A 27,160-nucleotide genomic window follows, 5' to 3' on the forward strand; every position below is an offset into this window, starting at 1 on the left:
ACACACATAAATTCCTAGGTCATCAGCCCACTGGATCCACAGTGAGGATGGATGGGCTCAGCGATGTATGTAATTATATGTAAATGAGGGGGTACCTGGGTGGCTCAGTCGGTTAAGCATTCGACTTCAGCTCAGGTCACGACCTCACGGTTTGTGAGTTTGAGCCCCGCATCAGGCTTTCTGCTATCAGCACAGAGCTTTCGATCCTCTGTCTCCCTCTCTCTCTGCCCCTCCTTCACTTGTTCTCTCTCTCTCTCTCTCTCTCGAAAATAAATAAATAAACTTTAAAAAATATCTTTAAAAAATAATAATGTGTAAATGAAGATTAAAACCTTGTTCCCAGAGTTTGGTTAACATCTCTTCCTGGGAAAATCTATCCTTTCAAAAGCTGCCTTGGCTTTGCAAGTTCCCTTTCATGGAAGAGCATCCCCATCCTCTCTCCCTCTCTCCCCCTGTCACCCCCACACCTACTTGGTCAACAATTTCTGTGAACTTACTTCCTAAATATCTTTCAAATGCCCTACTTTCTCTCCACCCAACCGCCACCCCATGGACCTGGCCATTATCCTGTCTCACTTGACTTCCTCTAACAGTTTTTTACAACTGCTCTCCTTGCCTCCACTTTAGTTAACTATAGTTAACCTGATCTCTGCAAAAACACAGATGTCACAGTAACACTCCCAATTTTTCATTCATTCCATTAACAGTTTTAAAGAACCTATTATATGCAAAATCTTGCCTTTACAAGTCAATTCAAATACTTTCTCAGGGCATTCAAGGCCCAGCCCCAGGTTTCCAGTTCAGTCTAATTTTTCAGCCCTGCTCACCCATGGGTAGATTTTCTCTGAGCTGCTGCCCAGGATATCTGAGCCCCCTCCCTTACATGCAAATATCTTTTCCTTTAAGCAGATACATCTTTTTGTGTATAAGAGCTAATTCATTTGACAATAAATTTCATATTTAAAAAAAAAGAGCTAATTCATAAAACAAAATATTTGTAGTCTGAGTTTTTTTAGAGAAATGGTAAAGAAATGTCAGCAGCTGTATTTAAATAGAATTGTATCGCTTCATTGCTAACTGAAGAGCTTCATTTTGGGGCCCTTTAAAGGCTAACTTGCATGCCCTGTAGTATCTGAAAGTCACATTGAACTTTTGTGTGAATCTTACTATTGAGCAAGATTCTTTTGCAACTGGGTTATTTTGTCTTTCCTCCACTAATTGTACAAGCTCTTTGATTGTGACATGTGGTTTGCCTCACAGTGCATTTTAATTTTGAATATTTTAAAACAAGAAATTTTTCCATTGCAAACCAGACAAGCATCTTTAACATAAAGTACTCTTCAATCAATTTATTTTGCAACTTTTTTTTTAAATTCATCCATCGTCCCTTTTTGCCAGCATAATCATAACAGGGATTTAACCTGTACTGGGAAAATACCCTGCTCCACTCCTACTTCAAGTCAAGTCCCACTGGCTTTTTTTTTTTTTCCTCCTCTTTCCAGACCCAGTCAGTGAAGGATTATAACCCTCCACCATGCAGAACCAATCAAGTATTTGTCCTCTGTCCCATAGACATAGCCAGTAGAGTGCTGATGCCCAACATCTAAATAAGTCTAAGTGGGTGGGGATGCAACCATAGCAAGGAAGGACAGGATCTGTGCTCCCATCTGCTAGGCCTCAATTTTCTGGAAGATACCTTCAGTTAGATTGCAAAGAGGCTCAAAGTCACAGGCAGACCAGAAATAGCCCTCATTTTTTTTTTATCATGCTGTTAAATATCATTTTAGGAGTTGTTTCCTTGACGAAGACTTTCCTGGTGTGGCCCCTCTGGGTTCAATGATTATTTAGGACAACCTCTTTTGGAGCACATCACTTCCCACACTGGATTAAGTGTCTGTGCTTGTTTGTCTCTCTAACTAAACTATTGACTCATGGAGGGCAGGAACTAATTTTTCTTTTATTTCTAGCAAAATGGGTTCTCAACAAATATTTATTGAATGCATAAAGGAATGAAGCATCATTGCCTGAGATCTTAACAAGTAGCTCTAATATTTCCTAAGTTTCATCCCATTTCATATGGATTTTTCTCCAGGTGCAAACTGAAGAAGATGATTTAGAAACCGATTTCTACAAGGACTTAGTTCCTCTTACAAAAAATGAAAATAAACAAGCTGCATTCCAGGGCAAAGAGAAAAAAAGCTTTCATGTACCAATTTTTTATTCCTCAAAGAAAACTCAAAGCACCACCCATAATTCTGCCTTCAAACAAGCCATTCAAGCCTCCCACAAAAAGGTAATAAAAATGGTTCCCAATCTTTTTATTCTTTTCTGAAAGTTAACACTAAGTCCAGCAATCATGCAATGAGAAGGGGAGAGTTTTTGATATCAAATTGGCAAGATTTCGAACACAAATTTAAATAGATTTAGTTTGTTGATAAATCCCATTTCAAAAGTTATAGAAGTGATATGTATAATGTTGCATACATTTGGCTGTGTTTATGGTTGTGTTCTGTTTAAGTTTTCTTTGTCTTACTGTTTTAGGTGTATTTTTTATAAGCTACATGTAACAGAACTTTACTTTTTTAACATAATCTGACAATTAGAACTTTGCTAGGGAAATTCTGCCTTCTTTGATTTAACAAACTCACCGAAATACTTGATCATGTTTCTTCCATCTTTAATTTTTCGTACTCATTTTACTTTGTTGCTGTTTCCTATTTCTCTACTATGGCTGTCTTTGTCACATTTCTGGTTACCCCTTTTGGTCATTTTGGAAGTTCTACTAGAACATTTGGAAGTTCTCTCTTTTTTAGAGAGAGTGCAAATGAGGGAGGGACATAGAGAGGGGAACAGAGGATCCAAGGTGGGTTCTCCGCTAACAGCAGAGAGCCCGATGCAGGGCTCAAACCCACGAACTGTGAGATCATGACCTGAACTGAAGTTGGATGCTTAACCAACTGAGCCGCCCAGGTGCCCCTAAACTTTTTAAATTCTGCTTGTGATGACCTTTCTCTAGTTAACAAGCATAATTAAGCCTATGTTTTTTCTTTTATCACATGAAGTAATATCTACAGCCCCCAAAAGGTATTTTACTTCCCCACACCCATTCCCACTATCTCCTTGAGAATGGGTCTACGTTCTGCTCCCCTACCAATATCATTACAGGCCTCCAAAACCTCAATTTTACTGAGGTAGTTCAAAACCTTTGTGTTCCAAGCTATTCGCTAGGATTGTTTTGTGTTCAGTTTTATATTACATATGATCATTTGTATTTTATCCTGACTCTTGTGTAGTCTATTTTAAAGATTCCTCACATAACACTTATAAATGTATAAATACACATATGTACATGTGTGTGTGTGTGTGTGTGTGTGTCTATACATTTACTCCCTAAGTCCTTATATATATAACTGGTTGTCTTTCTTTTATTTTCTCTGTCTGGAAATTTATAATTTTTATTGTTTTTGTTTATAATTTAGGTTGTATCTGAGTATTAGACTTCTTCCATTAATCTTGCCAGGAACTAACAAAGTTCTTTCAATATGTAAAGATATATCTTCATCCAGTAATCTTTCTTCCTCCCTTCCTTTTTCTTTTATTATTTGTATATTAAAACTCCTGGACATGTTTTCCAGCTCTTAAGCGATTTAGGAGATAGATTTCTATCAGACATTTTTAAACATTTACAAAGTTCTTTTAAAATAGTATCTGTTCCTGGGGTGCCTGGGGTGGCCAAGTTGGTTAAATGTCTGACTCTTGATTTCAGCTTAGGTTGTGATCTCACGGTTCTTGAGTTCAAGCCCTGTGTCTGACTCTGCACTGACAATGCTGAGCCTGTTTGGGATTCTCTCTGCCCCTCCCCAACATGCTTGCTCTCTCTCTCTCTCTCTCAAAATAAATAAATGAACTTTAAAAAAAAAAAAGTCTCTGTTCCTCCCAAAACCACCACTCTCAGTGGTATTTGCTCCTTCCAAAGAGATGAATGGGAAGACTGAGCCCTGAATCATAGAGTATGAAGGGGCGGTGAAAAGAGAAACCACAACTGGAACAAAGGGGAACGGCAGCTGGAGGGCATCATTTTATGGCTCCTCCTGCCCTTACCATAGTGCCTCTCACACATTTATTTATTCATCCATATATATATATATATATATATATATATATATATAATAGCCCCATTTATAGATAATTTTCCTACGCTAATTTCATTTATCTTGAAAAGAACCCTAAGGGGGAATCAGAGTAGATATTTTCAAGAACACTTTACAGACGAGTACATGAAGTCCATGTATTTATTCTGAAGTCAAGAAATATTTATCAAATATCTACCATGTGCCAAGTACTACACTAAAACTCAAGAAGCTGAGTGGCTCCTGTGATGTCACAGTGAGTAAATGCCAGAGTCGGGCATTGAAATCAGCTTGTCTGATTTTTGCCCACTGTTTATATCCACTACATTATACCTCAAGCTATCTGCTTGTTCATTCATTCTGTTATTCATAATTTCAACAAACTATGAAAAGAGTAGAGTTCTGGTGATATGAACACATAAAAGAAAAAAAGAGGGAATAAAATGATTCCTTTTATAACATATCGTTAGTTCACTTTAGAATGGGCTATAGGTAGCATAGTGTCTCTCAAACTTACCAAATTATATTCTTTTTTCTTTTAAATTTTTTTATTTTAATTCCAGTTAACACAGTGTTATATTAGTTTTAGGTGTACAATATAGAGATTGAACAATTCCATACAACACCCGGTGCTCATCAGACAAGTGCACTCCTTAATCCCCATCCCTTTTAACCCATCCCCCCACTCACTTCCCCTCTGGTACCATCAGTTTGTTCTGTATAACTAAACGTCTGGTTTTTTTATTTGTCTCTCTCTTTTTCCCCCCTAGTTCATTTGTTTCGTTTCTTAAATTCCACATATGAGTGAAATCATCTGGTATTTGTCTTTCTCTGACTTACTTCACTTAGCATAATACTCTGGCTGTATCCGTGTGATTGTAAATGGCAAGATTTCATTCTTTCTTATGGCTGACTAATGCAAATTATATTCTTAAGGCAAGTTAGTATTGGGGCGCCTGGGTGGCTCAGTCGGTTGAGCGTCCGACTTCGGCTCAGGTCATGATCTCACGGTTCGTGAGTTCAGGCCCTGCATCGGGTTCTGTGCTGACAGCTCGGAGCCTGGAGCCTGCTTCCGATTCTGTGTCTCCCTCTCTCTCTGCCCCTCCCCCACTTGTGTTCTGTCTCTCTCTGTCTCTCTCTGCCTCTCAAAAATAAAGAAAACTAATTTAAAAAATTTACAAAAAAGACAAGTTAGTATCAGAATTATTAGGAAGTAAAAGTATATATCCCATGGCCCTTCTCTTAATATACTGATTCAGACTATCTGGGGTTGGGCATGTGATTCTGGTTTTCTTTTTTTAAGCCCCCAGCTCATTCTGATATAGCCAAGATTGGAAACAACTGCTTAAAAATATAGTCCAAAATGAGAAGGAAAATGGACATGTAGAAAGAGACATAGATATATACATCAGTCTCAACATTAAGATTTGCTTCACAGAATTGGTTTATAAATGTTTCAGCCATGCTAGAGAAAACTTGTAAAACCCTTATCTGTGGATTAACAGATGTTATTTGATCCTCTAAGAGTCTGCCCCAAATTGGGAACATTTTAGGCTATTCACAGTAGCAGCTGGAACTTTTGAAACTGCTAATAGTCACCCATTTTTGACCTACAAAATTGTCAACTTCATCGGGTTCTACCCAGTATCTTTGATTAGACCGCAACAGAATAAGGAAATCCTGGGTTAAGTAGAAAACGCTACTGATGGGGTGCCTGGGTGGCTCAGTCGGTTAAGCGTCCGACTTCGGCTCAGGTCATGGTCTCACGGTCCGTGAGTTCGAGCCCCGCGTCGGGCTCTGTGCTGACAGTGCAGAGCCTGGAGCCTGTTTCGGATTCTGTGTCGCCCTCTCTCTCTGACCCTCCCCCACTCGTGCTCTGTCTCTCTCTGTCTCAAAAATAAATAAATGTTAAAAAAGAAAAAAAAAAAGAAAGAAAATGCTACTGCAACGTTTCTTAGTCTTCAAATAGTGAAAACAAGGTACCACAAACTTGAAAATCAATCCACTCCCTCCAGTGGAGCTTAATGTTTTATTTATTCATTTCATCAATCACAGATCTAACTAAACATTTGTTAGGCAGATAATCTGTTTCAAAGTCAAAATACCAGGTGTCTCAGTAAGATTCGGTGCTTTTCTGAATTACTTTATGAAGTTGAACCCACAAAAAGATGGTAAAAATGAAGCAAGATCTCACAGAATGTTGAGACAGATCATACATTTTTTATTTTTTAAATATTTTTTAAAGTTTATTTATTTATTTTGAGAGAGATAGAGAGGCAGAGAGAGAGGGAGAGAGAGAATCCTAAACAGGCTCCATGTTGTCAGCACAGAGCCCGACACAGGGCTCAAACCCACGATCTGTGAGATCATGACCTGAGCCAAAACCAAGGGTTGGGACACTTAATGACTGAGCCATCCAGGCATCCCGATCATACATAGTTAATAACCTACTGTCATGTAATGGGTTAGCCTAAAATAGCCCCATTTTAACCATGATGCATTTGATAAATGCTTGGCTTATGCTGAGTTGAGTTACCAAAGTTTCACTTGTATGTTTATAATTTAGTTGGTAGAGGAACCTGGAAATTTTGAACCACCCATTCCAATGTCCATGTCTGAATAGGTTATTTCAGATACTCTGGAAGTGAGTGCGCTTCTTACTAAAAGCATAATGTCCCTCCAACTTTCTAAAGGCATGGTTCTAAAAACTGAAGGAATTTGTCACCACTAAACCAGCCCTACAAGAGATCCTAAGGGGGACCCTGTGAGACAAAGTACCAGAGACATCACTACAAGCATAAAACATACAGACATCACAATGACTCTAAACCCGTATCTTTCTATAATAACACTGAATGTAAATGGATTAAATGCGCCAACCAAAAGACATAGGGTATCAGAATGGATAAAAAAACAAGACCCATCTATTTGCTGTCTACAAGAGACTCATTTTAGACCTGAGGACACCTTTAGATTCAGAGTGAGGGGATGGAGAACTATTTATCATGCTACTGGAAGCCAGAAGAAAGCTGGAGTAGCCATACTTATATCAGACAAACTAGACTTTAAATTAAAGGATGTAACAAGAGATGAAGAAGGACATTATATAATAGTTACAGGGTCTATCCATCAGGAAGAGCTAACAATTATAAATGTCTATGTGCCGAATACCGGAGCCCCCAAATATATAAAACAATTACTCATAAACAGAAGCAACCTTATTGATAAGAATGTGGTAATTGCTGGGGACTTTAACACCCCACTTACAGAAATGGATAGATCATCTAGACACACGGTCAATAAAGAAACAAGGGCCCTGAATGAGACACTGGATCAGATGGACTTGACAGATATATTTAGAACTCTGCATCCCAAAGCAACAGAATATACTTTCTTCTCGAGTGCACATGGAACATTCTCCAAGATAGATCATATACTGGGTCACAAAACAGCCCTTCATAAGTTTACAAGAATTGAAATTATACCATGCATACTTTCAGACCACAATGCTATGAAGCTTGAAATCAACCACAGGAAAAAGTCTGGAAAACCTCCAAAAGCATGGAGGTTAAAGAACACCCTACTAACGAATGAGTGGGTCAACCAGGCAATTAGAGAAGAAATCAAAAAATATATGGAAACAAACGAAAATGAAAATACAACAATCCAAACGCTTTGGGACGCAGCGAAGGCAGTCCTGAGAGGAAAATACATTGCAATCCAGGCCTATCTCAAGAAACAAGAAAAATCCCAAATACAAAATCTAACAGCACACCTAAAGGAACTAGAAGCAGAACAGCAAAGGCAGCCTAAACCCAGCAGAAGAAGAGAAATAATAAAGATCAGAGCAGAAATAAACAATATAGAATCTAAAAAAACTGTAGAGCAGATCAACGAAACCAAGAGTTGGTTTTTTGAAAAAATAAACAAAATTGACAAACCTCTAGCCAGGCTTCTCAAAAAGAAAAGGGAGATGACCCAAATAGATAAAATCATGAATGAAAATGGAATTATTACAACCAATCCCTCAGAGATACAAACAATTATCAGGGAATACTATGAAAAATTATATGCCAACAAATTGGACAACCTGGAAGAAATGGACAAATTCCTGAACACGCACACTCTTCCAAAACTCAATCAGGAGGAAAGAGAAAGCTTGAACAGACCCATAACCAGCGAAGAAATTGAATCGGTTATCAAAAATCTCCCAACAAATAAGAGTCCAGGACCAGATGGCTTCCCAGGGGAGTTCTACCAGACGTTTAAAGCAGAGATAATACCTATCCTTCTCAAGCTATTCCAAGAAATAGAAAGGGAAGGAAAACTTCCAGACTCATTCTATGAAGCCAGTATTACTTTGATTCCTAAACCAGACAGAGACCCAGTAAAAAAAGAGAACTACAGGCCAATATCCCTGATGAATATGGATGCCAAAATTCTCAATAAGATACTAGCAAATCGAATTCAACAGCATATAAAAAGAATTATTCACCATGATCAAGTGGGATTCATTCCTGGGATGCAGGGCTGGTTCAACATTCGCAAATCAATCAACGTGATACATCACATTAACAAAAAAAAAGAGAAGAACCATATGATCCTGTCAATCGATGCAGAAAAGGCCTTTGATAAAATCCAGCACCCTTTCTTAATAAAAACCCTTGAGAAAGTCGGGATAGAAGGAACATACTTAAAGATCATAAAAGCCATTTATGAAAAGCCCACAGCTAACATCATCCTCAACGGGGAAAAACTGAGAGCTTTTTCCCTGAGATCAGGAACACGACAGGGATGCCCACTCTCACCGTTGTTATTTAACATAGTGCTGGAAGTTCTAGCATCAGCAATCAGACAACAAAAGGAAATCAAAGGCATCAAAATTGGCAAAGATGAAGTCAAGCTTTCGCTTTTTGCAGATGACATGATATTATACATGGAAAATCCGATAGACTCCACCAAAAGTCTGCTAGAACTGATACATGAATTCAGCAAAGTTGCAGGATACAAAATCAATGTACAGAAATCAGTTGCATTCTTATACACTAACAATGAAGCAACAGAAAGACAAATAAAGAAACTGATCCCATTCACAATTGCACCAAGAAGCATAAAATACCTAGGAATAAATCTAACCAAAGATGTAAAGGATCTGTATGCTGAAAACTATAGAAAGCTTATGAAGGTAATTGAAGAAGATTTAAAGAAATGGAAAGACATTCCCTGCTCATGGACTGGAAAAATAAATATTGTCAAAATGTCAATACTACCCAAAGCTATCTACACATTCAATGCAATCCCAATCAAAATTGCACCAGCATTCTTCTCGAAACTAGAACAAGCAATCCTAAAATTCATATGGAACCACAAAAGGCCCCGAATAGCCAAAGGAATTTTGAAGAAGAAGACCAAAGCAGGAGGCATCACAATCCCAGACTTCAGCCTCTACTACAAAGCTGTCATCATCAAGACAGCATGGTATTGGCACAAAAACAGACACACAGACCAATGGAATAGAATAGAAACCCCAGAACTAGACCCACAAACATATGGCCAACTCATCTTTGACAAAGCAGGAAAGAACATCCAATGGAAAAAAGACAGCCTCTTTAACAAATGGTGCTGGGAGAACTGGACAGCAACATGCAGAAGGTTGAAACTAGACCACTTTCTCACACCATTTACAAAAATAAACTCAAAATGGATAAAGGACCTAAATGTGAGACAGGAAACCATCAGAACCTTAGAGGAGAAAGCAGGAAAAGACCTCTCTGACCTCAGCCGTAGCAATCTCTTACTCAACACATCCCCAAAGGCAAGGGAATTAAAAGCAAAAGTGAATTACTGGGACCTTATGAAGATAAAAAGCTTCTGCACAGCAAAGGAAACAACCAACAAAACTAAAAGGCAACCAACGGAATGGGAAAAGATATTTGCAAATGACATATCGGACAAAGGTCTAGTATCTAAAATCTATAAAGAGCTCACCAAACTCCACACACGAAAAACAAATAACCCAGTGAAGAAATGGGCAGAAAACATGAATAGACACTTCTCTAAAGAAGACATCCAGATGGCCAACAGGCACATGAAAAGATGTTCAGCGTCGCTCCTTATCAGGGAAATACAAATCAAAACCACACTCAGGTATCACCTCACGCCAGTCAGAGTGGCCAAAATGAACAAATCAGGAGACTATAGATGCTGGAGAGGATGTGGAGAAACGGGAACCCTCTTGCACTGTTGGTGGGAATGCAAATTGGTGCAGCCGCTCTGGAAAGCAGTATGGAGGTTCCTCAGAAAATTAAAAATAGACCTACCCTATGACCCAGCAATAGCACTGCTAGGAATTTACCCAAGGGATACAGGAGTACTGATGCATAGGGGCACTTGTACCCCAATGTTCATAGCAGCACTCTCAACAATAGCCAAATTATGGAAAGAGCCTAAATGTCCATCAACTGATGAATGGATAAAGAAATTGTGGTTTATATACACAATGGAATACTACGTGGCAATGAGAAAAAATGAAATCTGGCCTTTTGTAGCAACGTGGATGGAACTGGAGAGTGTGATGCTAAGTGAAATAAGCCATACAGAGAAAGACAGATACCATATGGTTTCACTCTTATGTGGATCCTGAGAAACTTAACAGGATCCCATGGGGGAGGGGAAGGAAAAAAAAAAAAAAAAGGACGTTAGAGTGGGAGAGAGCCAAAGCATAAGAGACTGTTAAAAACTGAGAACAAACTGAGGGTTGATGGGGGGTGGGAGGGAGGGGCGGGTGGGTGATGGGTATTGAGGAGGGCACCTTATGGGATGAGCACTGGGTGTTGTATGGAAACCAATTTGTCAATAAACTTCATATAAAAAAAAATAAAAAATAAATAAAAAATAAATAAAAAAAATAAAAAAAGGAAGCTATCTAGTACAAAATAAAAAAAAAAAATAAAGGCATGGTTCTGTGACAAAATTCAAGTATTAAACTTAAAAATAGAATTGATGGACAATGAAAATGTAAGCCCCTCAAAGGGATGAACTTTGTCTACCTTGCCCATTTCTGTGTCCACAGCATCTGAGGTAGCTGAGCAATAAATGTGTTAAAAGGCAAAAAGGGAGGGTGAGGGGTGGAAAGGGGTAAGAGAGAAGCAAAGGGAAAGACAGAGGGAGGGGAGTGAATGGTGACTCTTCTTCAATACTTGTGATTATTTCTTTTCTTTTGTGTTAGCAGACATTTTATGCCATAATTATAGCACACAGGAAAACAGCGATTTAATAATTTACAGCTACGATAAAGTTCTTTTGCTGAAATATGCTCCTCTCTCTGCTCCTATGACTCAAATACTACAATTTGCTAAAATTGAGAAATAGATAAAAATTATATAATTTTTTTAAGAACAGCATACATGGATACACTCATAAAACTCAGTGGATATGTAGAACAATAATTTAATGGAATGAGATTTGGGTATAATACCAACCACCAAATCATAGATTAACCCAACATAAAAAGAAATGAATAAAAAAACTCTCAAACAAATATTTCTGTTGATGGGTGGAAGAGAGAGAATATAAATAATTTTGTTTAATCTTAACCCTGAGTAATTTTGAATCACAGGGTCTTAGAGTTGAAAGGGGTGTGGTATGTCATCTGGTGGATAACTGTCATTTATAGACCAGGTGACATTTCACAGACAACTGGGGCCTAGAAAATGCAAATGCCAGTTAGTGACAAAGTTGTGACTTGAATCTCAATTGCTTAACTTCCAATTAAAAATATATGCAATCCTTTTTCGACGTGTTGCATCAGCAAGTCTTTCTAAATAAAAACTCAGTAGGGACACAGCTACGATTGACAAGCAGGAGTGAAAGATTTACTTTTCTGATAATTGATTGATCTCTTTTTGGTATGCCTTTGATATGCCTATTGATCTCTTTTGATAAGCCTACCAAACCTATGCCTCAGTCACAGTTTACATGAATGAGATCATCTTATCTGTTCAGCACTTTGGACATCGCAGGAAAAAGTTGTGGAAAATAAAATGAAAATTATGTTTTTGTGTGTGAGATCATGCCATAGAGAGTTAAAGTTATCATGTTATGGTTGGAAGGCAGCTAGTGATAAATAGATGACATTTAAAGGCTTGACACTTCAAGCTTTTATTACGTTTAATCATCTTGTTTTCTTTCTTTTTTTTCCTCTTTTCTCCTGTTCCATTTAGGATTCTAGTTTTACTAGGGTCCATAAGGTGATAAAAGTCTCAAACTTCACAATGAAAACTAAAGATCTGCAGCTTTCGGATGTCTTTTTGAAAGCACTTAACCACCTGCCTCTAGAATACAACTTTGCTTTGTATAGTCGGATATTTGATGACTTCGGGACTCACTATTTCACCTCTGGCTCCCTGGGTGGCGTGTATGACCTCCTCTACCAGTTTAGCATCGAGGAACTGAAGAACTCAGGTAGACCTTCTGCCGGCCTCCCTTTTTTCTTAAACCTGATTCGACTGCGTGCAATTCATTTTTCTCTTATTCTATTAATTCTTCTTTATTAACTTTTAGACTCCACTGTACTTCCAAAATGATAAGAAGAACAACCAAAAGGTACACACTCAAATAAATAAAAATATAAAATTAGGACCCCCCCCAAAAAAGAAAAAATATACTTAACCTCTCTCATTGGGCATTAGATTTGTCTCTGAGTTTCCTGACAGGTGGGAACATCATAAGCTACACAGTAGTGGTAACCTAAAAGAGAGATACATGCTATTACCTCAAGAAAAATGAGATTTGTCCTGAAACTAAACTCCAAAAGATAATTTACTTACAGCAATTTTATAGGAGATAATAATTTTATAGAACAATAATTATCGCAAATTTTCTAACAGTCTTTTTCTTTTAATAATGTTTTAAGTAAAAGCCAAGGGCATTAAGATAAAAGAACAATTAAGAACTTGACAAGGGACTAAATTAATGTGGGCTAGATATGCACCTACCAGTGATAAAATTGAAACCAGATGAGAAGCACTTATTTCGAAGAAAGTTGGCAAATTTTTATTTTGGGATATAATCAGGGATATTTTTCTGCTTATATGTAAAATAACAATAAAAACCTTGGTTTATAGATAAACCTTGGTTTCTTAAGTGTTAGCTTAAATTGCCACTATTAATTATTATTATAGCTTAAACACCATTGGATAAATTCATTTTCAGACTCCCTTGTGAAATGACACAGGGCCTTTGTGATGATTCTATCATGTGTCTCTTGAGAACATGGTTAGGAAACTGTAACCAGAACTCAACTGACCAATTACCCCATATAAATAAGAATTCTTGATCATGTAACTTTTATATAGAAAAAATCAGGAATTTATTTAAAAAGACATCAGGCCAACTCTGGGGCCAACAGAGTGTTAATCCCTTTGTTCTTACATCTCATGATGGCAAATACTAATGTTTAATGTGGCTGCCCTGAGTTATCCCAAACTTTAAGTGACCAGATATCCCTCATGATCTCCTTCCTAAGAGAGAAGAGGGCATAAATGTCTTTGAGAAGGACTTTCAGTAAGAGGATCTAAAAAAATTACTATCTGACAGAGTTACTGAAATCCAAAAGATTTATGCTGTGATGGGCTTTTCACATTGCCTGACCCTTATGTTTCATTTCGGTTTTCCTTTCCACAGGAGTGATGTTTGTATGATGAATTTGATATCTTCTCCCATGAGAACACCAGCAACATTAGTGCTGAGCAAAAGTGCTTGGGGAAAATCTCTGGCCCTTGATTGGTTTCATCTCACCCCTGGGATGAAATTATTCTGGTCACTTGCTGCTATAGCCCAGAAAATAATTTCTCCTTTGATCAGCTGTACTTATCATGCATTCAAAGCAAAGCCTCTAAAGGCTCAGAGATCAGGTCAGTTAAAGAACTATGTGAATCTTTAATCAACCATCCAGCATTTTAATAGTTGAAGACCCCTGACCAAAATGAAGTGATGAGCTACACTTTCCTACTGAAACATTCTCACCTTCTGTGTCTTTCTCTATAAATAGAGGTAGAGGCTAACAAACAGGAACACATAATAAGGGAAAGAAAGGGAGTTTGAGATGTAGTAGGAAACTGGAGATATATGACCGTAAATACCTATGTACTCATATATAAACTATATATATATATGTATATATATATATATACACACACACACATATATATATGTATACACACACACACATACACACACACACACACGTATATGACATATATAGTACTTAAAGGGTATATATATGTATATTTGATTAAACATATTTCTATATTCTTATATGTAATATATATTCTTATATTCAATGAGTATATATTTCTCTGAGTAACAAAAATAATACCGATGCACAGTTTTAATTATGGCTAAGATGAAGCATGCCCAGACAGAAACAAATCTCAATAAAATGGAATTCCTTGGTGGGTATGCTCACCTGTTTTTGCCTGCTCTCTAAATGAATATATATTCTGGCCTCCTCCTCTCTTTTTCCATTTCTTTTCCCTTTCGTTGCCATAACATGAAACTAGAGTATAGGCTTGGTTTTTATTTGCTTTCTTCAGTAAGAATTGTATCCCTTGTCATTAATTTCAAAAGTATGACCTGAATATTTCATAGTACCTTCTCTCCCTCAAGAGGAGTAAAGCAAAATTAAATTGCTTTTTATTTGCATCCTTCATATATTCCTCTATTGTTCAATGTCCCATAGTCAATTTAAAACCTGAAGAAAAGTTGACATTGCTTCAGTGTGCTAGGTGAAAAAAAATTCAGAAATACAGTAAGAACATTAAAGAATTAAAATATCATAATATGCAAGATGGTAATTTAAACTCCTTTTGTTGAGAAGTCATTTCCTACTCTGAACTGGGAGGAAAACAATTACTGGCCCCACCATTTACCCGTATGACATTTTCAAGTAACACTGTTGACCTTTGCCCAGAATAGCTGAGGACATTTCTGAAATGCTTGTCCCTACGCAACATCAGAGGGACGCTTGGGTTTGAGAGGTCAAGTGCTACAGCATCCGGCAATTGGATAGAGGTCAGGCAGCAAGCTACAGGTTATACAGGGGAAGACAGGCTTATCCAGAAATTCACTGATAAAGCCTTCATATTTTAATCGCCGCATGACCAACGAATGCCATGGCTCATAAGAAGGATTCACCATTCGAATCTTCAAAGATTCTCCATTAGCCCTCAGAAAATGAAATTAACTAAGTTGATAGTTAATTAATTATGTTATAGTTAATGAATTGGACACAGAAAATTTAATTTTCATTTATAAATAATAAAAACTTAATGAAAAAATTCAAAAAGGATAGGAGGTCTACAACATAAATGCATTAAATTCCTAACATGGTCTAACCATTAGACTGATCTACTTGTTAGAACAATACTACCAGGAGAAAATGACTCATATTTATTCAGCTTGACCAAAAAAGAAAAACAGACTTTTGGTTGTTTGTTTGTTTATTAGAGTTAAAGATGCAAGGTAAACATCAAGACTTCAAACTAAGAATTTTTCACTGCCAACTTATAACGCATCCCTTCAAATGTGTCAAACTATTGAAGAAACTATGAAGTGGGCAGACCCCATCCCCTTCCACCCCATCCCCGTCTACCTGGCCTCATTTCTCAGTCATCTGTGCCTTTAGGATTCAATTTCAGCATCGCACCTAAACTGTGCCTCAAGCTCTAAAAATATTCCTCTGCCGATTATGATCTACAACCCTGAACATCAGTATTTGATGAACTACTTTGCTTTAAGGTGCTTAAGAGCTGATCCTAACAGTTGTCTCTCTTGTGTGTTCATGTTTTGTGAGGCAATTTTTAACTAAACATCAAAAACCTGAATTCTTGTGTCAGCTATACTTTAGTTGAAATAAATTATGTTAAAAACAAAAACCAAAATCTGGAATCTAATTTTGGTATTTCAGGTAGCAGGTCAGGAGGCTTAGGAAGCTCTTCAGAAAGAGGAGACGTTGATTCTTTTCAAATTACCCCAGATGGGCAGCACCAACTCAGTCTACAAATAGCCAGACCTATTTCCCTGCACTGTGTCCCACTTGATCCCTGACACAGCATAGATTTTGAAGCCATTGAGAACATAGACAGGGATTGTGGTGGGAAAGTGTGACTCAGATGCCAAAATCTTCAACAAATGATGCTTCCAGGTTTGGTAAAAGACAAGAACAAAGAGGACTGAAGGTATGAGAACTGAACAGCCTGAGCCTCCAGGCATCAGGGTTTTGACAAGACTTTTAAACCTGGAGACTCATCCTATGGAGGCGCTGGGAAGCTAGGAAGATATCAACCCCCACTTCCCAAGGCTGGGGATGAGGCAGCATTCACCTCCCTTGGAGACATCAGGAGAAACGTTGAGTACAGGCTGGAATGGTGATGAGGAGAGAGAGAGAATAGTCAGTGAGGACAGAGAAGAATTCATAGGTCAGGAAGTCAGAATTTCTGAGTTTTGGAGGTACAGGTGGAGTGAGCAGCTGACCCAGGGAGACAGGCATGAGAACAAGTGTTCAGCGAAGGAGAGATGACAAAAAAGATTTCCATTTTAGGTGACAATGGGGCAAAAAAGTGAGGTGGACTCAGGCCTCACAGAAACAGTTGTGGCCCAGAAAGAAGGCCTGACCGGGGCACCGCACAGAACGTGTGTTAATCTCTTGATCTTCAGGACTATACAGTGGCCGTGGCCAGTGGGACAGGTGATCTTTGAGGCTCACTGTGTGTAGGCAACAGGGAGAAGCCAACATGATCCCCATGGGATGGGCCACAGTCACCTTATATGTGCTTCTTAGGGCCAGGGTTGAAGGGAGAGACAGCAGGGACTCATAAACACTTCCTCTGTTCAGGATCATCCCAGGGCCTAAAAAGGACTGAATCTGTAGGTGAAGGTGTGAATTATTCGAGTTTATAGGAACTGGGGAAGGATTCGCAGTGGTGCAACCTCGTGATGTTTTGTTTACACTCCATTTCCTAGGTTTAACAGAGGAAGAAATCCGAAACTGTGTCCGGATTGAAACAAAGAAACGCAGGTTCGGTTTTAAGAAAAAAAAAGTGGAACATCGGTGCACCACGAACAAGATGTCAGAGAAATATGAAGGTAAGAGCTCTCTCTCTTAGCGGTTTACCCCATGTGTCCTGCAGCTGCACTGCTGGGAGTACCATGCTATACTTTGAGGGCGCTATGTTTTTAAGTCTATTTATTGAAAGGGAGAGAGAAAGAGAGAGAGAGAGAGAGAGAGAGAGAGAGAATGAAAAAGGGAGAGGCAGAGAGACAGAGAGAGAGAATCCCAAGCAGTCTCCACACTGTCAGTGCAGAGCCCAATGTAGGGCTCGATCCCAAAAACTGTGAGATCATGGCCTGAGCTGAGATCAAGAGTCCCACGCTTAACCGACTGAACCACCCAGGTGCCCCTTGCTTGTGCAAATGTTTTTAACTTTCATTTATTTCATATATCTACCTCAAAGCCCTCTGTGTGGTAGGGGGAGGGTGCAAATAAAATATCATTAGCACTACTTAAAAGGGAAATAAAGTTTTCTTGATCTTTTTTAAAAAATTTTTTAATGTTTATTTTTGACAGAGGGAGAGACAGACCATGAGTGGGGGAGGGGCAGAGATAGAGGGAGACACAGAATCTGAAGCAGGCTCCAGGCTCTAAGCTGTAAGCACAGAGCCTGACGCAGGGCTTGAACTCACGGACCATGAGATCGTGACCCGAGCCGAAGTCGTGACCTGAGCCGAAGTCAACGCTCAACCGACTGAGCCACCCAGGCACCCCAAGTGTTCTTGATCTTATACTTAGGTTGTTTACTTTAACATTTATTGGTTCTTCCCATGGGCTGAACTCAGTATTAGGCATTGTGACGTAGAAATAATTCAGCCATTCCTATAAAGGAGCTTATAAAGTAACTATACATATAAACAACCATTAAAAATACAGAATGATAAGAGTCTAAGAGAGGTATGTAAATAAGGCTCCAGAAACCAAGCCAGAAACCTGAGTGTTGCTTTAATTTCTCCCTCTTTCTGGCCTTCACATCCAATAAGTAATCACTCTACATCCTTAATATTTTTCCCATTCACACCCATCCGTTCATTATTTCCAACCTGGATTTCCACAGAAGCCTCCTAACTGGTCCCCCTGCCTCTACTGTGGCCTTTCGCCAATGTATTCTACACATTTCTTGTGACAAGAAATTCTTCCAAGGCAAATCTTATCATGAAACTCTCATGCCTTAATCATGGTTTCATATAGCCTTAAAGATAAATTCCAGTCTCTCTCTCTCTGCCTAGCTGAACTATATAGTCTCCTAAATAAGTCATGCTCTCTCTTGTGCCTTGCCGTTATTTAGAGCTCCTTCCTCTGCGTAAAGTTCTCTTGTTCCCTGACTTGGCCTAACTGATTGCTATTCATTCTGCTAAGAACAAAGGGAAGCAAAATCACAGAAACTCCCAAAATATGAAGCTTATATTCTCTTGCGGAGACAAAGAACAAATAAAAATAAAACATTTACTGTAATAATAAATAGGCAACTCTGAATATCAGATTATATAGATGGTCTACATGTACATGCCCATGTTAAACATAAGCAAAATGAGAAGGATTTGTTTGACAACTAGGCATTCATATTATAGCAAAAAAAAAAGGGGGGGGGGAAGAGAACATGCAAAACAGACAAATAACCTAGCAATATAAACCAAAGAATGGATATAGAGTCTATACCAGTTTTTCATGCAACAAAATAATTTAATGAGATTGTGAATTCAGTAAATCAAGTGCTCAGAGACAAAAAGATTATAAGAATTAATTGAAAAGGCAGATCTCAAAGCTAAGGTACAAAGACAAACAAACATTGAGAAACATTACCATGATAGTTATAAATAAATTAGATACTGCAAGGACAAAATATAATTGTCTGAAAATAAAATCAGGAAAGTTAATCACATGTAGGAAAGATTTAAAATAATTCATAATAAATACAGAGGAAAAATAGACATTAATAGTTATTAAGAAAAATCTAATGGAAATGGAAGGACAAATATAATTTAATCAGTGGGAATTCATGTTCCTGAAATAGAGATCCCAAGAAATTAAACAGGAAAGCTGTTAAAAAAAAAAAAAACAACTATAAACAAACATATCCCTGAAATAAAGGAAGAAATTTGTTTTCATTATATGAGTCAGAAATACTGTTTAAATACACAACTTCAAGACAAATTCTAGTTAATTTGCTAATTACCAAGATTTTAAAAATGAATTTTTCAAGTACCTTGGCCGAAAGAGCAAATCTCCCACAGATCAACAAAACAACACAATCTGTCTGGCCTCAGACTTCCCCATAACTAAATTCAATGCTGTAAGACAATAATGTCCACAAATTTCTGAGAGAGGAAAAAATAATAATTTCATATATAAGGGTAACAGGAAGACATCTCAAAACGTGAGAGAATTCTGAGAATATGCATTCTTGAGTACTTGCTAAAACAAACAAACAAAAACAAAAACAAAAAGGGAAAAAAAAACGCTTAATTTAAAAATCCATCCAACAAAGAGATGAGAAAATGTCAAAGATGGACCCACGGTTTTCAGCTTGTAGGAATAAGGTGAGGACACTGCCAAATCAGAGACTATTACAATGGGCTCCAAACTGGCTTATCAATTATCCATCACTGTCCACATGACACATTGCTAATACTCCTGAATTGTGCAAACTCCCCAATTCAAAATTAAAAGCTTTACATCCAGATCCTCTGTTTTGCTGCTCTTCCCCTACCTGAACCTTCAACTTGAACTCAAGTGGATGTCCATATGAACTGTCTCCAGAACATGGCACATCCACCCCTCATTCCAGGTCTTTGCCCATGCTGGGAGCACATTGCCCCCTACCGTGTCTTAGCTTTGCCTCAAAGTCCTTTCACCATACCCCCCTTCCCTAATTGCCTAAGATCACAGAATTCTTTCACTTCCCTGAAAACAGGAATCATTCATTGTTGGACCACTCAGTGACACTTAGCAAAACTGTTTTATTGGTCTTTTTGTTTACCTTTCTTTCCCTTTCCTCCCCTCCCTTCTTAACTTCTTTCCTTCCTTCTTTCCTTCCTTCCATTTCTCCTTTTCTTCCTTCCTTTTTTAATTTCTCTATAGTTCTGCTAGTATTTTTATGTACCTATTTTGTCTCCTCATAGAGAGTCTAAGTCCTTCAAATACAAAAGGCATATTGTGCATTTCTCTCAGTCTTTAGTGCATGGCATATAGCAGATTCTCCACAAATACGTGTTGATCGTGATGACAATTTGCCAAAAATCAAAGCACATTTGAGAGTTACGTACACATAGTGCCTGGGTGGCTCAGATGTTAAGCATCTGACTTCAGCTCAGGTCATGATCGATCTCATGGTTTGCGAGCTCAAGCCCTGCCTGCTTCGGGTAAACACAAGCCCTGCTTTGGGTGAGTCCCACTTCTCTCTCTCTCTCTCTCTCTCTCTTTCTTTCTTTCTCTTTGACGCTCACTCACTTGTTCTCTCTCTCTCTCTCTCTCTCAAAAAAAAAAAAAAAACAGAGTAAAGCACACACAAAAACATAATTTGTCTATTCCAAAACCTGAGCTCATCTGATTAAATCACTGGACTCCAAACTTTTTAAATCTGTAATCATCTCATTAATTTTTTTTACTATATATCCCTAATATACTTACTAAAAGAATACTAACAAATTTTATATATTTATCTAAAAATATATTATGCACACAAAATATATACAAATGTAGAAAAGAGAAAATGTTAAAAGATAGCCTATATGAAATAAACAGAATGTATTTCATTGTCTCACTCACATCGAGTGATGAATGAATGTAATGATGAATCAATATTTCATTAAAAACTCCTTGAAATTTTTGATATGTTTTGGGCAGCTTTGGTGTCACTCTCATATTGTAGCTTATGAGAAGCTTGTATAAGAAATATCTGTTCTTCCATGCAGTGCCTGGGTGGCTCAGTCTGTTAAGCGTCTGACTTCAGCTCATGTCATGATTTCACAGTTTGTGAGTTTAAGCCCCGCATTGGGCTCTGTGCTGACAGCTCAGAGCCTGGAGCCTTCTTCAGATTCTGTGTCTGCCCCTCTCTCTGCCCCTCCTCCACTCATGCTCTGTCTCCATCTCTCAAAAATGAATAAATGTTAAAAAAAAAAAAGTTTTTTTAAAGAAATATCTGTTCTTCCTTCTACTAATTGTTTTGTTTATGTTTGCAAGATTGGTATCATCTTCAATCTGCATTTTCCTCCTGGAATCTTTTTAAACATTTTTTAATGTTCATTTATTTTTAAAGGAGAGGAAGACAGAGTGTGAGCAGGGGAGGGACAGGGAGAGGGGGGAGGCACAGAATCCGAACCAGGCTCCAGGCTTTTAGTTGTCAGCACGGAGCACAACACGGGGCTCAAACTCACAAACCACGAGATCATGACCTGAGCCTAAGTCAGAGACTTAACCGACTGAGTCACCCAGGTGCCCCTCTTCCTGGAATCTGTTTAAATCACTTGTTCGCTTATAACAGTTAGTTCTATTCAGACTAGTAGTAAACGGACTTAATGCTCACTCCTTCTTCAGGATGCTATGTTTATCATATTTAACACTTAACTAATGTCAATCCATTCATGAAATACATAGTATCAATCCAAATGTGAACTAGCTTGTCAGAGCTACTGTCAATCCGTATATAATATATTGGCAGATGCTAATTTCTCTCTATATTTATATGAAAAATAAATACAAAAATCTCTAAAATGTTCTTCTCATGTCCCTGTGTTATCTTATGCAACCTTTGAAAAGGATCATATTATTTTCTTCACAGAAAGAGTATTTCACCCATTGTTCTGATCATTCTAGACTCTTTTTTTAATTTATTTATTTTGAGAAAGACAGAGACAGTGCAAGTGGGGGAGGGGCAGAGAGAGAGGAGAGAGAGAATCCCAAGTAGGCTCCTGATGTGGGGCTTGAAACTAAGAAGCCGAAAGATCATGACCTGAGCCAAAACCAAGAGTCAGACACTTAGCTGACTGCCCCACCCAGGCACCCCTAGAATTTCTCAACAGTGGAAGCATAGCTAATCCTTACTGGTACTTCACAATAAACACCAAATTAATGCCATTAACTGTCACCCATATCACTGGCCTCCTTTTCATTTGCTTTTATTTCTCCCTACACCTTCCTATTCCTCAGATCCTACCCTTATTAGTTAAAGACCCCATTAGTTCACAGGACTTGTTTTTGAAAATTTGTGTAAAAGATCTGTGTTGTGTACATTAAATATCATTGCTTCTAAAGAAACACTGTGCCAGCTCTTAATTTGAGGTTTAACTTTTTCTTTCTCGTTGGTTAGTTGTGCTTTTGCACCTGTCTCTAAGCTTAAAAGCATTCTATCAACTTTTAATGTAATTGGAAGTCTCCTGATTGGATATCAGAAACCATGTGACTTATGTTATTCTGAAGGCCCAAGACATATGCTAATATAAGTCAAACGTGGGAGGTTTGGCATCAAAGGGCAGGGAGCAAAGTAGTCTGCACCTGGGCAGGTTAGTAGGTCGGCTTCCCACCCCTACCCCACTCCCAGTAACTCTATGTGTGTTCCAGGCTAAATTACTTCTAGCTTCAATGTCTGTGTTTATAACAATACCTACTTCTCAACATTGTTGTGAGAATTACTTAAGACAATATGTGCACAGTGCCTGCAATATACAAGTTGCTTCATAAATGGTAACGGCTAACATTGTTATCCTTTCTATTATTAAACTGCCTGTAGGGCTGAGGAGTGTTCTCTTGCTTTTCACTAGCTTTTTTTTTTTAAGTTTATTTATTTACTTGGGGGGGGGGAACGAGAGAGAGAGAGAGAGAGAGACAGAGAGAGAGACAGAGAGAGAGACAGAGAGAGAACGAGCAGGGGAGGGGCAGAGTTCAGAAAGGGAAAGAGAGAATCCCAAGCAGACTCTGCCTGGAGCCCAACGCAGGGCTCAAACTCACGAACGTGAGACCATGACCTGAGCCCAAACCAAGAGTCAGATGCTTAACTGACTGAACCACCCAGGTGCCCTTTCACCAGCTTATTTAGTGGGGCCGCATGACTACCATCTACTTCTGCTCCTGTGCAAATAGACTTTTCTTTAAAGTTTGAATCTGCAGTAAAATTAAATGAGTAATTTTCTCGAAACACCTTGCAGGCTCGGTTTTGCAGGGAGCAGAGAAATGCATCTCCCTGATTCGAGGTGGGAGAAGTGAGTACGCAGCCAAGTTGGTGTGGGAGAGAGGGAACTCCAGTCCTGACGAGAAGGTATTTGCTGAGTGGTTAGAATCTGTGAAGGAAAATCCTGCTGTGATTGACTTTGAGGTAAGAGTAAAAAATATTATGGGTAAGAAAGCTAAAGTAGTCCTCTAGCAAATCGTGCACCACACAATTCCTTTTCCATTTTCCTCACAGATGATAAAGGAAATGTCTTTCTTTAGTATACGTGCACAATGTACTTTTTAAAAAACGTTAGATTACACGTCGATTGCTTTTGCTTTTGAAACGAGCATCCTCCAATACAGTATTTAGAATTCCTAGCACATATAAAATACCAGGAAGGGGAATTTGGTGAATACAATTGTTCAAACTTGCCTTAAGTAGTGCCTTCAGCTCCCCGAGTATACAATCAATCTGCTTTGTGTACTTTTCTTGCAGCTTTTTATTCAATGAGCACTCCTAAGTCTTCACTTATAGCTCTGTGGGATAAATGGGATCTTAGATCCACTTGGCTTTCTGTTTCTATCACCGTGGATTACAATGACCTGTCCTATATTTGCTGTGATTACATGAAAAGGTGACTTTTATTATGTAGGGAATACTTTGCCCACATATCAGTCATATGCCATTTGGAACCAGTTTTGACTAAAACACAAGCACAGTTTTTAAAGCCCTCAAAGAAGCTGTTCTGCTCATTTCATTTAAATGGGGATAAAGGAGTTCTATCGTTATGAAAGTAAAATAATTAACCCGCAACGTGAAGATACTTTGAGCTCTATAGGCTATGGTGGGAAAGTGAGATCTGGCCGCCAGGCTGGGCAGCTGTGAGTTATCCACTGCACAAGATAGTCATTCCTTTGAGGTTTTAAAATGTTAATAAAATGAGCTCTGATTTTGTGTTAGCTCCATTATTTGTTACTGTAATTCTTCCATTCATCCCATGGCGGAGTTCATTTCTCCTGCTCCATATTTTGTCATGGGGTTCTGCCAAGCGCCAATCCTGTCCCTGGCAAACAAGAACACAGACAGCCTCTCCTCACCCTCTCTGGATTTTTCTGCTTGAATCAAACCTAATGAGGTTTCAACAGAGCATTCATGAGCTGCCCAACTCGCGGTCACCTCTCTCAGAGCCTTGATGCGTGCAATTGGTGCTTCCTAAATAATGTGACGTAATGTGACAACACTGCCTGTGAGGCTTCCTTCATAATAGGATTCCAGGGAAAGTGAGCTCCAGAGACATTGCATCAGGGACAAGAGAACCCAGAGAGCTTCTGGCTTCTAACCCTGCAGAGAGCTGCTCTACCCACTAGAGAAGGGAAAGAAAAGGATCCCCAACCTCACAGAGAGGGTTTTTCTCCGCTGGTTCAACAGGCAGATGTGCTATATTCTACAATAATCCCTTGAAGTGTAGGATTTTCCAGACCTTTCCTCTCAGTCCGTGAGAACTGAGCAGGGATGGCAACATGTGCCACAGGGATGTGATGAACTGGACCTCCTCTCTACCTTCTGCCCTTAGCTTGCTCCCATCACCGACTTGGTGAGAAACATCCCCTGTGCGGTGACAAGACGGAACAACCTCAGGAAAGCTTTTCGAGAATACGCAGCCAAGTTTGACCCTTGCCGGTGTGCTCCATGCCCTAATAATGGCCGCCCCACACTCTCAGGGACCGAATGTCTGTGTGTGTGCCAGAGCGGCACGTACGGAGAGAACTGTGAGAGACGCTCCCCGGATTATAAATCCAGTAAGTATCGCATAACATACTGGGGGGTAGGCCCCTTTTCTCCTCCAAAAGGTATTCTAGGTTGGTCAAATAAAACCAAATGTCTATTAACAGTTTCCACCTTATCCAAACTCGCAAGGAAGGTAAGTTTGTAAAAAGTTAGAGTTTGACTTTTGTCAAACAGCCCTGGTATGACCAAGTCTTGGCTGTAACCTACCAGCTATGTAACTTTGGGAAAGCCCCCTAGCCCCTCAATGCCCCAATCCATTCATCCATAAAATGGGGGCAATGCCAGCATGTACCTGAAGATTTTATACATGTACATATACATATATTGATATTTATATATTTATATTTATATTGCAGCACAATGCCTGTAATATAAAATAAAATAATAAACTATACTATAAAATAAAATATGTGATACTGCTGTTATAACAGTAGAATGTTATAATGTAAAGTGACAACGGCTTTGTAACAAGAGGTAAATTAAGCCAACAACCAAAGTTTTCATTCAGGACTAAGTTTGGCTATCTCTAATGCTCCTTAGCAAGGGGATGTGTCATGGGGGTGAGAATATATTCAATGACCTTTAAAAAAGTAATGTGATACATATTCTGTTCAGAAGAAGTTCATATGTATACATATCCGTATGCATATACATATGTGTGTGATACGGTGCTGATAGTTGAAAATGATTCATAATTGTTGCCATTTCATTCAGGCTGTGGGAACAGGAAAGGGAAATCAGGCAAGGTGTCAGGCCCTCTCATAGGTAGTTTCCTTTCATCCTCATGATAACCCTGTGATATTCCTCAAAGAATCACACAGCTAAAAAGTGAGGAGACCGAGTTGGCCTGGCCTCACAGCCCTGGTTCTCTCAGCCTCGCCTGGATGGGTGGGTGGGTTGCCTGTGTTCCAGATGCCGTGGATGGGAATTGGAGCTGCTGGTCTCCCTGGAGCACGTGCGATGCTACTTATAAGAGATCGAGAACCCGGCAGTGCAACAACCCTGCCCCCCAGCAAGGAGGGAAACCCTGTGAGGGGGAAAGACGGCAAGAGGAACACTGCACATTTTCCATCATGGAGAACACGTAAGGCTAGGTGCCGGGGAAGGTGTATTTTCCTACTGCTAAGTAAAGAAATAAGCCGTGTTTTACCTATTCCAACACAGTGTATTAGCAAGGTATTCGTGGATCTGGCGTACCCATTTCTCTCCAATGCTTTCTTTATAAATATTCATGCACCTTCACATATACATATGCACATATATTTATTTTTCCCTTTTAGTGGACAGCCATGTATCAGCGATGACGAAGAAGTGAAAGAAGTAGACCTCCCTGAGACAGAATCAGATTCTGGGTGTCCTCAGCCAGTGCCTCCAGAAAATGGATTTATCCGGGTAAGCATCCTGACCTCCACTTCAAGTTTGGAGTTCAAAAAATAGAACTTATGGGGCTCCTGGGTGGTTCAGTTGGTTAAGCATCTGACCGTTGATTTCATCACGGGTCACGATCTCATGGTTTGTGAGTTTGAGCCTCGCATTGGGCTCTCCACTCTCAGTGCAGAGCCCTTTTTGGATCCTCTGTCTCCCTCTCTCTCTGCCCGCCCCCCCCCCAACCCCGGCTTGCACTCTCTCTCACTCAAAAATGAATCATTTTTTGGCTTCCAATGATCCCCACTTTCTGGTATTTGTGCCCTTGTGTAATCCTCTCCCCTTGAGTGTGAGCTGGACCTAATGATTTATTTCTAATGAAAAGTTTATGGGGAAAGTGATGGAATGTCACTTCTAAGAGTCTGCTACAAAAGCCTGTGACTTCCTTCTTGTTTGTAGCCTTTCTTTGCATTTTTCTTTCATTCTTCCTCTGATGAAGCAGGCTGCTCTGTTGTGAGCTACCCTATTGAGAAGCCCATGCGGCCTGAGGTTGGCCTCTGGCTAATAACCAACAAGGAAATAAGACTTTCTCAACAACGCTTGAGAAACTGAATCCTG

General features: G+C 39.0%; 1 protein-coding gene across 1 annotated transcript in view; it reads left to right on the plus strand.

Annotated features, from left to right (window-relative positions):
- Positions 1-27,160, plus strand: part of C6 (complement C6) — a 62,544-nt gene that overhangs the window by 18,272 nt on the left and 17,112 nt on the right. Inside the window, exons 6-12 of the mRNA XM_047073822.1 lie at positions 2,093-2,293; positions 12,353-12,593; positions 17,154-17,276; positions 23,385-23,551; positions 24,963-25,188; positions 26,090-26,261; positions 26,458-26,569. Coding sequence (XP_046929778.1) covers positions 2,093-2,293; positions 12,353-12,593; positions 17,154-17,276; positions 23,385-23,551; positions 24,963-25,188; positions 26,090-26,261; positions 26,458-26,569 — 1,242 coding nt within the window. The remainder of the gene's footprint in view (positions 1-2,092; positions 2,294-12,352; positions 12,594-17,153; positions 17,277-23,384; positions 23,552-24,962; positions 25,189-26,089; positions 26,262-26,457; positions 26,570-27,160) is intronic.

The sequence above is a fragment of the Lynx rufus genome, unplaced genomic scaffold (assembly GCF_022079265.1).
Source record: "Lynx rufus isolate CCGP_SWC_20201006 ecotype Redwood Valley unplaced genomic scaffold, mLynRuf1.p SCAF_1, whole genome shotgun sequence".
NCBI classification, from domain to species: Eukaryota; Metazoa; Chordata; class Mammalia; order Carnivora; family Felidae; genus Lynx; species Lynx rufus.